The sequence below is a fragment of the Gadus morhua genome, chromosome 23 (assembly GCF_902167405.1).
Source record: "Gadus morhua chromosome 23, gadMor3.0, whole genome shotgun sequence".
NCBI classification, from domain to species: Eukaryota; Metazoa; Chordata; class Actinopteri; order Gadiformes; family Gadidae; genus Gadus; species Gadus morhua.
In genome coordinates this window covers 7999548-8014627 of record NC_044070.1, presented here as the reverse complement: position 1 = coordinate 8014627, position 15080 = coordinate 7999548, and the positions used below count along the sequence as shown (strand labels likewise).

Here is a 15080-nt window from a genome sequence, read left to right as displayed (position 1 = left end):
GGGGGAGAGAGTCACGTTACACACACATCTTAAGACGTTTGCGACATTGGGTCAGACTCCATGAGTATCGACCACCCCTTTAAAGTTACAACACGCCTTTGAAAGATCCAGCCGGCCTCCACTTTACAGCCAGTCCTTGACCGGCAGTCATCCGATCTGACGTCTGAAGAGACAGAGTGTGTGGTGGTGGTGGTACCTGAACCTGGTGTGTTGTACCTTTATGAATGGCTGGTTTCAGAGTAAAAGCGTGAGGGGAGATTTTAGATAGGGAGTTAAGTGAACCGACTGTATACAGCCAGCTGGCAGCTATGAGACAGCACAGCTCATGTTCAACAGGATTGGGGAAACAGTGGAGGAGTTTATTAAAGAGAAACTACGAACCAGGGCCTTCGTGGTCGTACGACAAAATAAAAGCCCCCTGGTCCTTTCTTTTAGGTATGACCTTTTTCTGATTCATTACGCTTCGCTTCAATCGGTCGACTTGTGGTTTTTAATCTCGGTTGTACGGCTTGAACCTTTTTTTGTTGCTACTCAAATTATGATTGTATTCTTTGGTTTTTCTCAGCCTAGTTTGCAGTTTCTTCTAAATTACTTGTTAGTAAATGTCTGAATGTATGTCTGAACTTGACAAAAAAATTATCTCAAAGGGGGATTGTATAATAATAATAATTATAGTAATAGTAATATAATAATTAATGCTATGAATGTATAATAAGTATTTATTGTGTATTTATTAAGTTTTAAGTAATTCAACGTTTCAAACATGGCAAAACATTACGAACAATGCCATTTTAAAATGTAATAGTGCAACGGCGTATGACGATGTTGGCGAAAGTTTGCGAGGGCAAAAGTTTGATACAATGATGGACTAGGTCATTTTTATTGTATGGTCTTGGGTCAGAATTGACCTCTGGTGACCTCTGACCTTGCTCTTTCCCTTGGGGGCGTAGTAAATCCCGGACGCTCTGAGGAGGAAGAGTTTCTGCTTCCAGGACTTCTTGCCATCCTCACGCAGGTACAGCGCTCCCTCCAGGTCGGGCACCTTTATGGACGTCCCACAGAAGTTCTCCTGGGGCAGGAGAGACGCAGAGGTCAGATGTCACACGTTACGTGTGTGTGTGTGTGTGTGTGTGTGTGTGTGTGTGTGTGTGTGTGTGTGTGTGTGTGTGTGTGTGTGTGTGTGTGTTTTTGTTTGAGAATGACTGTTGTGTGTGTTGTTGAGTATATTTGTGTGTTAGAGAGAGGATGTGTGTGTGTGTGTGTGTGTGTGTGTGTGTGTGTGTGTGTGTGTGTGTGTGTGTGTGTGTGTGTGTGTGTGTGTGTGTGTGTTAATTACCTCTATCAGCAACTCTTTGTCTTTGTCTCTCATGTCCTTCAGTGTCTGCTTGTCCTTCTTCCACAGATAATAGTTCTGGAGTAAAAACACAGAGGAGTTAAAAAGGTGAAAAAATGTAAATGGTGATTTCCATTCACGCTTTGAGACTCTCTCTTTGTGCCTGCCAAGAATACAGCGGTTATAGAGCGGACTGCTCTATTAACAAACTAGACACCGTCCCTCAGCGGAGGCCATTTTCTTTTATAAATAACAGTGATGATGCAAGGGGTTATACATCGCACAGCCCGGGACATCCAGTAATACAGACATGAGCAATGCAACAGTCAGATGTGGCTGGGGGTTTAAATAAATGTGTTATAGATGTGCTGACATCACATGAACATCGCGCCTTGAACTTTAAAACGAAACGCGCTAGTGCTTTTTGACTATTGAACATGCAATTTTAGGTTAAGTCCCCTTAACCCTGCGTGAGACTTATTGTTCTCTGTATTTACCCCTACAATTTTAATTTTGGAATCGCAGAACAACATGTCAGTATCCCGTATTGTGAAGTTCACAGTCATGTACAAAGAGCCTGGCCTTTGTGTGAAGCGGTGCAGTGAGACATTTACATTTTTTTCATTGAATGATGAAGCCACTTGCAGTACGCTCACCTGAGGGTTTTTGAAGACTTCGTATTTGTCCTCCCTCTCATCAAAGTGGAGCTTATTCTCACTGTCCCTGGTCCAACCAGACAGTGGCTCGACCAGGTTTTCATGGTCCTCAAATCCACGTTCTGACAAGTGGAGAAAATATATAATAATGAATCGGAAAACAGATCTTTTTCATCTACTTCCTTATTACAGAGATAAACCGGCTGCCAAAATAACTTTGGAACCCTGCGGAAGGTTCCGAGACCTTTGGCAATGGAAAAGTAAAAAATTCTTGAAAAATCAACATTGTATTTATTCAAAGTAACATAATTTTAGAACTTGGGCTTTATTATCTCGCCAAGTCCGCAGAGCACAACCTGGAACAAAAATCAAGGATTCTATTTATTATCAACGGCAAGATCACATTTCTGCTGCGATGTTGGCAGGGAGTCCACAACTTCCCCTCACCACCATCTGCACTTATTCAAATCACAAACACTTCTACTTTCATATTGCGTTTATTTCTTGCATGTGTAGATCAAATTTGGCCAATAAAACTGATGCTATGTACTCATCCTTGACAACCTAACTATATTGACCATAAGGAGTTGTAAACTCAATGTCAAAAAACTATAAATAGTATCAAATGCAACATAGAGAGGACTATTATGCTAGGTGGCTCTTGAACGCAGCCGCCTATTTAAGCCTTTGGCAACGTGGTTCACAATTACAGTTTACAGGCCGCGCCATACACTGGGTATCAACAAAAGTGTTCCCAGGGATCCATATAATGGCGCGACTATAAATGTTGTTAAAACGCTGGTGTGACGTCGCCCCTGCCGCGAGTTATTAGCCCTGTGAGCCTTTTGAACTACAAGGAACATATGGTGCACGCTCTGGGGATGTTTCACACATGGACGCCGTATATGCCTCTCTCTCTCTCTCTCTCTCTCTCTCTCTCTCTCTCTCGCTTAAGCTCTCTCTCTCTCTCTCTCTCTCTCTCTCTCTCTCTCTCGCTTAAGCTCTCTCTCTCTCTCTCTCTCTCTCTCTCTCGCTTAAGCTCTCTCTAGCACTCTCTCTCTCTCTCTCTCTCTCTCTCTCTCGCTTAAGCTCTCTCTAGCTCTCTCTCTCTCTCTCTCTCTCTCTCTCTCTCTCTCTCTCTCTCTCTCTCTCTCTCTCTCTCTCTCTCTCTCTCTCCCCCCCAACGTGGCAACAGCTAAGTACTGGAACCCAGCCCTGGTTTGTCGTGTCTGTGGCGATGTCAGGCAAGGCTATAGTTAAGAGGCAAAGCGTCTATCAAACACAATGGCCAGTTGATAGACAATCCAAAGAGTCACATATACATTTGAAAGTATATACCGTGTACTTTCAAATTTATGATGAAAGTATACGGTAAAAGGTAAATATACCACTGAAGACATGCATTGGCATATTTACATATATTTTAACGAAAAGCAAACGGTTAGCGTGAGTTCAAGTTTGGAACAGATAGTCCATTTAATTCTACGTTTTAAAATTAGTAAGAAGAAACTGGGCCAGCTGGTGAGTTGGTCAGTCGAGTTGTACTTCTGCTTCCCACAGGCGTTGTGTCTGAGATAGCGGAGAGTTAGGTGGTTGTTCCAGTGTGACTACAACAGGGAATTAGTCCCTAAGACCAGCCAGAAGCTCTCTTCAGGGTGTCATTTGGTTTAAAAATAGCACAGAGCAAATGATGACAACAACCATTTCCTCTGCCATTTACGCGTTGGCTCCATAAATGCCTTATTACATTGAATCCCTTTGAAATATTCACCGGACAGCCGGCGGGATCCCATACAGACAATGAAAGCCACCTGCCCGCTGCGTGTGTGTGTTTGGGAAAGACAGAGTGAGATAATGAGCGATGGAGAAAGGGAGCGATGGAGCAGGAAAATGTGAGAGAGAGAGAGAGAGAGAGAGAGAGAGAGAGAGAGAGAGAGAGAGAGAGAGAGAGAGAGAGAGAGAGAGAGAGAGAGAGAGAGGTTCGATCAATGGTTCATTGTGAGCGTGCTATAGCAGGCCTGTCATCAGGCCGATAAAAACATAGTCCATCATCTTGTGTGCGTGTGTGTGTGTGTGTGTGTGTGTGTGTGTGTGTGTGTGCGTGTGTGTGTGTGTGTGTGTGTGTGTGTGTGTGTGTGTGTGTGTGTGTGTGTGTGTGTGTGTGTGTGTGTGTGTGTGTGTGTGTGTGTGCATGGAGGAGAAGCAGATAAAGAGTATGTATGAGTGTGTTGACAAATTCCAGATACAAAAAACGTATATCCATAACACATCACCCCAAAATCACGCCAATTGTGTATTGGATGTACTGATTGTTTATGTATATGCAAGAATGTTTAAACATTCCAACAACTAGATATCCCTGAATTAATCAAGTTCAATGCAGCAAGGGTTGGTGCTTTGACCACACACTAAATCATAGAAAAACCTTTTTCGATCATCTTGTAGCGATATGTCCCAGTAACTCACCCAGGTTCAGGTCCGGGTTGGTCTCGTACAGGCTCCAGTCAACGTTGCAGTCACAGTGTGTCTTTTCGAACAGGTTGTCCAGAACATCGCGCACGTTCTGCCGCTCATCCACCATCAGAGTTTTAGAACTCCCATCCTTTATCAGAACTTTCACCACCAACTGCCAAGACAAAGTTTGTTTCCGTTTAAGCTTAGCCTAGCTTGGATTTTATGTTAGTATAGTTTTATTCAGATGTTTTATTGGTTTATCGTTTTTGCACTTCACGATTGTCGTTTTCCAACTATGATTTAAAATTTCCTAGGATAAACAAATAGGTCTTACTATCAATACAATCCTTACTGTTCGCTACCTAGCTACGAAGAAAGCCACAAATGCCACACATTTTGGTCCATTTCATCCAACTTCGAATTTCTATTGTAGTCAAACTTCTGTCCTCATTTAATCTATTTTGTCCAAGCTATGGCTGAGGTCATTTTCCGCCATGAATAACGTCTTCCACATTGGCTTACGTGCACTTCCCGTCGTCTGGAAACATATCCACTGTTAATCCACAAGATCAGTTCCACTCTCACATCATGTGATAAAAATGTCTTTTTTTGAGATGGGTATCGCAGTCAGGGATTTGGATCTTTCAAATAATATGTTAGCATGTCTTGACTTTTTTCTGTGAGACAGTGGGCATCTGGTTTAAAGCTTTCTCCATATCAATCATCTAGTCATATACCTTCAGCTCCTCATAGGGGGGGATTAGGTATTAGAGATGTGTGGATTTCGGTTGTAAATATGTCTGCAACCCCACATTACTATCTCACATTTCAAGGCTCACAGCTCTGTTGAAGTCGAAACCCTTTCTCCTTTGCAAAAAATATAAAGCCTTTTAACACATTTGGCCGTGAGAGTGCTCGTACCCTCATACCAGTTTCCTGTTAAAACCCCCTTCTGCCTCTGTTTGCTTCACAGATCTAATCAAATTTTTAACATGTCGATGATCCGTGACAGTTTGAGGTGTCTTAAGCCTTGAACTATGATAAGTAAGGTGTTAAAAACTAACTTCTAGAGCTGGTATGAACTTACACTTTAATTGATTATTTACCACATGTGTAGCTTGATGCACTTGCTTTGAAGACGAGCAGCTCTTCGTATTTCCTCCCCTGGGATCACCTTATAAGGCTTTGCAAACGCAATCCGCCATAAAAGCAGACATCTTTTATTTGAATTATTGGCCGTTGAGACGGGAACAAGACAGAGGCTGCTCTGCCATGTTCTTCTCCTCAGACAGATGTTCTCAGATCTTTCCAGAGGGTATGATGGGTTGGGTTCATAGCCTTCATGTGTAGACCGCTTTGACTCGACTTACCTTTTTCACTTTGGCCTCCTTTAATTTCTCCAGGGCCATCTTGATTTTGTCTGCTTTGATCTGAGCCTCTATCTCCTCCTGAAGGAAAACAATCATAGGCATGTCATTACATGTAATTATTCATAAGAGCCATCAGTTGGTCAGTTACCCCAACTTGTGATACACAAACCATTCCATTAGCAGTTATACACACATCCCTTCCTAATTGGAAGTTAAAATCTGATGCTTATCATATTCCAGCCCAGTGTCGAGGAAATTCTATAACCAGCTTGTCGGGGACTGTTACGGTTGGTATCCTTGGAGCACTTTTTCTATCGGAGGTGTCCATAGGAGTTGGGGAATCGAACCATTGGTTTTGCAACGGCCCACTGTTCTCGCCCAGAGCAGCTGGTGTTTTTGTCTCGCACGGTGAGGTCACGAGGGCTGCTAAAGCAATAAGCTCTCTAGCGGGTCGATTCCCCGACGCGTCCACGCGTCATCGCATCACCGGCTCGCCATTGACTCTCTTTCTGCTTCCTCTCCCGAAGCGCCTCACGTTTGATCCCCACCAGACTGGGTTTTTCTTCTGCTCCTTAGATGAGACTGAGGCAGACAACCCGTCTTCATCCTGCTCCAAAATTCGAAAGGAGCTTGCGGGTTCTTAGAAGAGCAGTATTGCTCTGTAATAAAACTTTGGCAAGAAATTGAGCATTTGAACTGTTTTGGTTTGTGTTTGTATGTTGGTTGACATTGGATCCTAAGGTGTGGCCCGTCTCTGTTGACTGGCTAATGGTTAATGAAACCGTGACAAACTGAACGGGCAACCTTTGACATGTATTTGAGTCATGTTACCATGGCTACCGCAGCTAATTCTACCGCTGCTGTCGCTTGTTATTTAGTTCTTATTGATAACTTACCTCATTAGAATATGGTACTCAATTAATCACCCCTTTAGGTGTTCAAATGAAAACACTGTCAGCGAACACTGTTTTATAACTATTTCTGTATGTTTTATAACTACTTCTTGTGATACTACTGCCAGTTTTCTTTTTACTATGTCAGGATGACCCTTGCCTTGTCATAAGTAGATCACTGTAAAAAACACGCTGTACAGTGTCTTACTGTAGCCAAAACCTAAACTACAACGTGACACAATTGACATCTTAAACATATTCTAAATCAGCATCAACATCATCTTCGTCCCGTTATCCACTCACCATGGAGGGCTTGGCATGCTGCGGCGGGGGCAGTGGGGACTGGTGAGAAGGGGAAGGGGTGCCGACATCGCCTTGCAATGAGACGGGGGAGGGGAGGATGCTGGCGTCGTAGGAGCTCAGGCCCTGGGGCGCAGGTGGGAGGGTAGCCGGTGGCGGCTGGCTAGCAGAGGACGACGGGGGAACCTTCAGGTTCTCTATGTCGACGGCTAGCTTCAGCTCGGTGGCATTTAGGTCGGCCATTAAATCGGCCATGAGCACGTCCAAGTCATTGTCCTCCAGTTCATAGAGAGACTCTGGCGGAATGATGCAAAAAGGTTTATTGTTTTTAGAACATTCCAATTTAAGGGCCCAAATGTTAACACAAGGGATTTTGTTCACAAGCTATTTTGATTCATTTCAAGATTGACCCTATGGTCACAACACAAGTGGGAGTTTTGACGGATAAATCAACCTTTGTAGGCTGAGGTCACTAATGGGTAGAATCTGAAACGGTTTCTAATGGCTAATTAACATTAAACCTTGTAGGTAAAACAGGGGACCCTTTTAACAAAGAATAACTGTTTCAGTGTGAGTATTTATCAGCATCTTAATCTTAAACATTGCTAACTCACTGATGGAGCCAGTATTGATGCCTAGGTCTCACCATAGACGACTCCGCCCAGTTGGTACCTAACATACGTAAGCAATGCCTGGTAAATGAGCGAAAGACATCGGAATCTTGATGTTAACCCAGAGCCCCAACAGTAGCTGAGTTTATACTCAAATGAAAAGAAGCCCTTCAGCCTTTATACGTCAGGCCCGTTTTCTCTGTGATTCTAATTACTTTAATCTTTTCAGTCATTTGTGAAACGTAGCGCTGCCTTTGTAGCTGCTGCTAAGATGCGATCAACATAGCCTTGTAGCTACCCTTGCCATAGCATTTTCGAATATGTTTGGCTAAAAACCCAACATAGATATGTATGTGATTAAAAAATATTAACAATATCAAGTCTCCTGATAAGAATAGACAGTGGGTCACCATTCAGGTCTGTGAAGCCTGGGGAGAGATTCACTTCTTCGGGCGGACTGGTGATGGCATTTGGGGGTTCATTCTCCACCCCGAGACTCTGAAAAAGAGATGGAGAGAAACAATGATTCCTCAGAATACCACTTCTCTGTAAGAAAAGAAAGAATCAAAACATTTGCAGAGACCAACCCCCGGGGGTTTTCCAGGTGGTACGGTCCACAGCATAATCTTGTATAAAAGACTGGTACCCATTTATTACGTATGGAGTGTTGTGATGTTTACATGGCATCTGGCTTTCAGTATGCTACACGAGTGGACTGTGTTCAATAAATATGTCTGCTCGGCAACATGGAAACGATTTAACACGACTGGCTAGTGGGAGAACAACTTCAAAGTGGACGTTATTTTCTCAGGAGTCGGGGTAAAGTGTCGGGCTTCGACTAGGGAGTCTTTCCGGTGAATATATATTTGCCATTTGAGCAGTTTTCTTAAAAGAGAGGGGAATTTATGGTTGGAGAATGACCACATAGAGGATTCCCCCTAATGTTGCGGTCATGCCAGCCATGTTAGAGCATGTCTCTGATGAATGGGCGGCTTTATAGTGGTTGTCGTCCATCCTAACCACTAGAAATACCATTTTCGAAGAAGGGGAAGGGGGAGATGTTATAGAAAACATGTTTTTTCCCGGTCTTTAGTCATGGACGTTTGTTTGAGATGTTAATTGAATTGATGTGGAATCAGCTAAATGTATGGTTCTGGGACCCCCGACAGGCTCTCTTGATATGCAAATTAGGTCCCATTAGATATCTTACTAAAAGTCTGTAGATTTTAAACCCCAGTAATACCTTTTCTGCTGGGTTACTAACTGACTCCCTAGTAGTGGCGAACAAGCATCGTAGATGTGTAAGAAGGAGTTGCAAAGAATACCGAAGAACAAATTGTGGAAGTGAGTATTTGTGGGGGAGAAAAACTTAAACTCTCACCCAAATCAAATGCTGTCTTGGCAGTTTGTGTATCGGAAATATCTGACCGACAAATTTGGCGAAAACCACTATGATGCACAAATGGGACCAATGAACTTGCTCACATTTTAGCCACCCAATCACGTGTGGCTTTTAAATATCAACAAATGGCCCAAAAATGGCCTTTAAATTAGAGGTGGAGTTTGAATCTATTGCTTTCTGGTTAGAAACATACACACGACAACAGCCAAAAATACAACATTCGAGGGTCAAAGACACAGCTGTCCATAAAAAATAAATGAAAAATGTTTGACTATTTTTATAAGCTGTCTGTGAACTTTGTTGTAAAATACATCAATTGATTTCACATGGCCCGAGCTTGCTTTCAGAATGAAACCCATTTTCCTGACATTTAAAAAATATTTCCTGCCTTTGATTTAGGTCATTTGTCAGTGCTTCAGTGGCCCACTGACTCATCGGTACAGTGTCACACCAATTTATTAACTATTGCTATTTGCTATACTTTAATTACACAGGGCACCTGTCGCCCTCCTACCAGCCCTGGAGTTAGCTTTCGCTTAAATCTCCTTCTCAAGGTTTCTTTCACATCATAGTGGGCTTTGGCCTTGTTTTTTGTCTTGTCTTATGAAGGACTAATTTTCAGAAAGCAGGGGTCTATCAATTCCTTTCGATCGCTATTGTATTAAGGTGTTGTTTAAATAAAGTTAGCGAGACTTGACTCACCTGAGTGAGGAGGTCCATCTCCCCGAGCAGGTCGCTGAACATGGCGTCAATGTCATCCATCTGAGAACAGAAACCAGAAACCAAAACACTTATAGAGACATATACAACGACGCCAACACAAACACTTAGTAGAGACACATACAACAACACCAACACACACACTTAGTAGAGACACATACAACAACACCAACACACACACTTAGTAGAGACATATACAACAACACCAACACACACACATTTAGTAGAGACACATACAACAACACCAACACACATACTTAGTAGAGACATATACAACAACACCGACACACACACTTAGTAGAGACACATACAACAACACCAACACACACACTTAGTAGAGACATATACAACAACACCAACACACACACTTAGTAGAGACATATACAACAACACCAACACACACACACTTAGTAGAGACATATACAACAACACCACACACACTTAGTATAAACACATACAACAAAAACACACACACTTAGGATAGACACATACAACAACAACAACAACACACACACTTAGTATAAACACATACAACAAAAACACACACACTTAGTATACACACATACAACAACACACACTTATATAGACACATACAACAACAACACACACACACACACACACACAGACACACACACACACACACACACACACACACACACTTAGTATAGACACATACAACAACACCACACACACTTGGTATGGATACATACAACAACAACACAGACACTTAGTATAGACACATACACCAACACACACACACACACACACACACACACACACACACACACACACACACACACACACACACACACACACACACACACACACACACACACACTTAGTATATACACATACAACCACTGCATGCATACTTAGCATAGATACATACAACCACTGCACACACACTTAGCATTAATACATACAACCACAACCACATAGTTAGCATAGACACATAAAACCACCACCACATCCACTTGTGTAGCATGGGCTTATGTAGCATGTGTAGTATGAGAATAATCATGTATATTGAATAAGCTAAGCAATAAGATTCAATACATTAATATTCTGGTAAATGACAGTGTACTTTAATAGGCCTATACTAGAAAATATAAAAGACAATAGGCTTTCTCGTTCAATATGTTTGGGTAACACTTTGCATTCAGGTTTAAATAATAAACCACGAATTAACGTTAATTAGTACAGGAATAAACATTAATGGGTTAGGGTTAGTCATTAGTTTACTGTTAATGAACTTTAGGTTTATTGTTAGTTAATGCTTAATCCTGCTTTAACTTGTTTCAATTAATGGTGAAGCGTTACCAATGTGTTTTTGTTATCAGAACACAAGCTTGACCACTAGGCACAACAGATAACAGCAGGTAATTATGTTCTTTCGGCAGTTAGCGATTATCTGAGGATCAGATGTTTGCAGAAGTAAAGGCTAGCCCGCGGCTACGTGCTGTTGCTCCACCTCTACGGATTGAGGGAGGGAGCAGTACATGGTATGCTGTACTAGAGGCGTCTTCCTGGCGTGTTCAGTCTCGCAGTTCCTCTAAGGCCCAGACATATCCAAGCATCACGACTACACAACATTGTTCAATGCATTCAGTGGATATGCTTAAACTCCCTGCACAGACACACGATCAGCAAGGAAGGTTTATTGTGATTGGCTATTCGTGTTTTCCCCCAGAAGTGCATCCAGTTCAAGCTAGCAATACAGTGATTGATTAGCTTAAACTAATTCATATTCAGCAGCAACCAGGCTTTATCATTGAACTTTGTGGCCGCCAATATGATGAGAAACAAGTCAGAACTCATATGAAGACTTGGCTGAGACAGTTTCCACGGTATTCAATATCATGCTTCTTTTCAGCAAGTCACACAGAGAATGTCTGACAAATGACAAAATATAACAATCCATTCAGAAACCTAACCATATCTGACATTGATTTACCATAAATTACCATAAATATTTTAAATCTATTCAGGACAATCAGGTTATGAATAGATTAAAAAGAAAAATCTACCGATATCCGAGACCAGAAACATAAGCCATGTCTACACCTCTGCCAACTTTGTTTGACTTTGGGTCTTCTTCCAAATGTTGTGTTTATTAACCATCTCTGCATTCTGCTGTGCTCATCTGTTATTGTAAGACTGGGGCATCATGCAGCAAAAAGCCACTGTGGGGAAATATTATGAAAACAACCCTTTTCCTGGGATTTTGGGTGTTGTTTGGGTCTCTCTCTAGTGCTCCCACACGCATACAAACTATGAAAAAAGTCTGTACCTGATTTTATGAGTGAGCTACACATTTCTGAAAGTATCCCGCCTACAGTTACCAAACGAGCGAGTCAGTTCCGCCGCCCCCTCCTACGTACAAAGGGGGCACACTTGAATATTACCTCCCACTTCCCAACTACCCTCCAATCAGAATATAGTTACGATTTTGTGGACCAGCGGACGAGCAGCTCCGGCGGGGGGAACTCTGCGGCAGCCCGGCAGCTCAGCTCCGGGAGTACAATCTCTTTCTCTGCCGGATTGCCGCCGAGCTCCCCCCGGCGGAGCTGCCGGTGGAGGAGACATGGAGGAGAAAGGGATTGTAATCCCGGAGCTGAACTGCCAGACTGCCGCCGAGCTACCCCCACCGGACTGCCGCCGAAGCTTTCCGGCTGCTCCGGCAGGTGTACTCTAGGAGCTGATCTGCCGCCGAAGCTGGCAGGTCCGGTGCGGGGAGCTCGGCGGCAGTACGGCAGCTAAGCTCCCGGAGTAAAATCCCTTTCTCCTCCATGTCGCAGTTTATGGACTTCAGAGAGTCAACGCCAAAGTTCCTTTCCCCCAGTTCTTCTCAAACATGGCCGAGATATCCCCAACTATGAGTCTTTACTTGTTGTGGAAGTACCAGAGAGACGTCAGACGCAGTCTTTATGATTCATAATATCATCCGAGGCGCACATAGCTTTTGGCTGTGAAATTAGATATAATATTATATAAGTACCCATGTATAATAATATTATTATATTGTATTGTATTATATTATGTTATATTATATTATATCATATAGATATAGAGCTCCAGGAGCAACAATTCCTTCTCCTCCATGCTGTGGTTCAGTCTGACAGCTCAATGGTCAATAGGCAGCAGGTAATTTGCATTAAAGCTACAGACACCAGGAGCAGCGCATTCTGAAGGGACTGAAACAGAAGAGCGGTAGGCAAGATTTCTTTTTTCTAAAAGCTATTTCCAGGAAACAGCTTCAAAAGCATGTTTTCTGGAAGTCAAAAACGATGTTTACTTGTTGGGAAAACACCATAATATGTCTCCTTTAATAACCCTGACTGTGGATGGAAGGGGAGTTCATCCACACTTTGTTAAAATCTATAAATGTCTCTGATTGGTTGTGGTCTTGATCACCAATCACATCTTTTCTATTCTGTTCCAGGGATAGATTTATACTGTTAAGGTGTATGGTATAACACTATTTAACACCTAGCAACAGAGCCTGTGGTGATGTGTTGGATGTATGTTTTGGGTTATGTTTGTTTGCGTTATGACCGTGTGTTTGTGATTGATGTGTATGTGGGTGTGTTTGTTTGAATAACATCTGACGGAACAGCTCCTACTGAGTCGCATTCTGAGTGAGCAGGAGTTTACGAGTCAGGATACCATTGGAGCAGCACAAGCTATTAACGGCTCTGTCACAAAACGCTTGCGTTTTGAGCTCCATCCACCTCCTGCTAAATACGGTCATCATTAAAACCCTTATAGAACTTGCTTGTGTTTTCTCGATTGTAGCTGTCAAAGTGCTACCAGAATATTCAAATAATGTATGAATATCCAACGACCAAACAAACTATGGTAAGTCGGTCATCCCCTATTTGGCCATTCTGATGATGGCAAACATTACCTCAACTGAAGCGTTTATGGGGAGTTCTTTCTGTTGTCTAGCGCCCTTACATACATATTATTATTATCCTCATCACTAGGATTTTCCTTGTTACATTATTTATTTAAAAATATCTGAATATTTTAATATACGGGCTCAGCCCTACGTCTTAGATCAGACTTGGATTATTCAGACTGCTTTGATCCTGCTCTTATTTATTGTCTTGTACTGTCATACAATGTCGCTCTTAACATGTGAACGAAGTTCCAAATTGAGTTTTACGATTCTTTGAATTTGGTTGAAACCCCTCCCCTAACCACAAATGCTGTTGCTCTGCAAAAGGAGGAAGTGGTCACAGGAAGCTTCCTGTCCTGTGCTGTGTCGAAATCAAGAAGAGGAAATTATGAAATGTGCAACCTTCAGAGCAAACACCCTTTTTCTTCTATCTGGCTTGCCAAAAGGAGAACAGACGTAACTTATCAAAGTGATTAGTCATATTGTAATGGAACATTTCTTAAATTAGATCGATCTCTCTCTCTCTCTCTCTCTCGCTCTCTCTTGCTCTCTCTTGCTCTTTCTATTTGGTAAACAGAAAGACATACATGAAAAGCAATCTCTTCATTGGAACAAGAAGCCGCAGGTTCCCAAACACCATGGTGTATGTTTGGATTATACAGAAGGCACCCACTATGCTTAATGTTAATAAGGACAGTAAAGTTGTTTTGGACATTGGGGATAAAATCCAGACCCTTTCATCCAGGAGTTGAACACCCTATCCTACCCCATGCTATTACATATTTTTGTTGGACACTTTAAAAGAGGATGATGAAGATGAACACCAGTGGGCTACTACCCTTCCTCTGGGGTTCTCGTGTGGTGTGCAGGCGCACCACCATGACTAACAATGTATCAAAGAGCAGCAATAACTCCTGTGCTACCCCCTGATCGTCAGTCTCTCTGATCATTGGATATGCTTGCCACGAGAAGCGACCAAATAAATGATGTTAGGATGACCTGTGTAAAGGTGAGGCGCACGGGAAGATCAGGAGGATCAACTTAGTGTCCTGCAGAAAAGCCAGAACAAATCTGGATCAAACCTTATGTTATTGATTGGTCTCAAAGGAAAAATTGGGAAACAAAAAGTTGTTTATTGTTTCCAAAATTAAAAATGTAATGGTTGAACCAAAATAATTCCTTGGTTCATTACCACTGAAAAACGACTCCATCAGTGTGACCAATAATAGATTGTTTTAATCATGACAGTGTTATCGTGACTTTAAAATCGATCACGGAGTTTGCTTGGCTAAACCCCTTAAAGCCTCTGTAATATGGCACCACAGCCACAGAAATCAACTTGGAGAGATGGCAAGACGAAAATGGTAAATAGAGCACACAGCACAAATGTATTTAAAAGAGGAAGTATATATTTAAATAGTTATTTTAACGCTGTGATGC

At 42.3% G+C, this 15080-nt stretch overlaps 1 protein-coding gene across 1 annotated transcript in view; it reads right to left on the bottom strand.

Moving 5' to 3' along the window:
- Positions 1–15080, bottom strand: part of apbb1ip (amyloid beta (A4) precursor protein-binding, family B, member 1 interacting protein) — a 21867-nt gene that overhangs the window by 4826 nt on the left and 1961 nt on the right. Inside the window, exons 2-9 of the mRNA XM_030348632.1 lie at positions 9722–9781; positions 8028–8115; positions 7010–7302; positions 5814–5891; positions 4456–4615; positions 1990–2111; positions 1337–1411; positions 926–1069 (exon numbers count right to left, since the gene is read on the bottom strand). Of these exons, the coding sequence (XP_030204492.1) occupies positions 926–1069; positions 1337–1411; positions 1990–2111; positions 4456–4615; positions 5814–5891; positions 7010–7302; positions 8028–8115; positions 9722–9781 (1020 nt within the window). The remainder of the gene's footprint in view (positions 1–925; positions 1070–1336; positions 1412–1989; positions 2112–4455; positions 4616–5813; positions 5892–7009; positions 7303–8027; positions 8116–9721; positions 9782–15080) is intronic.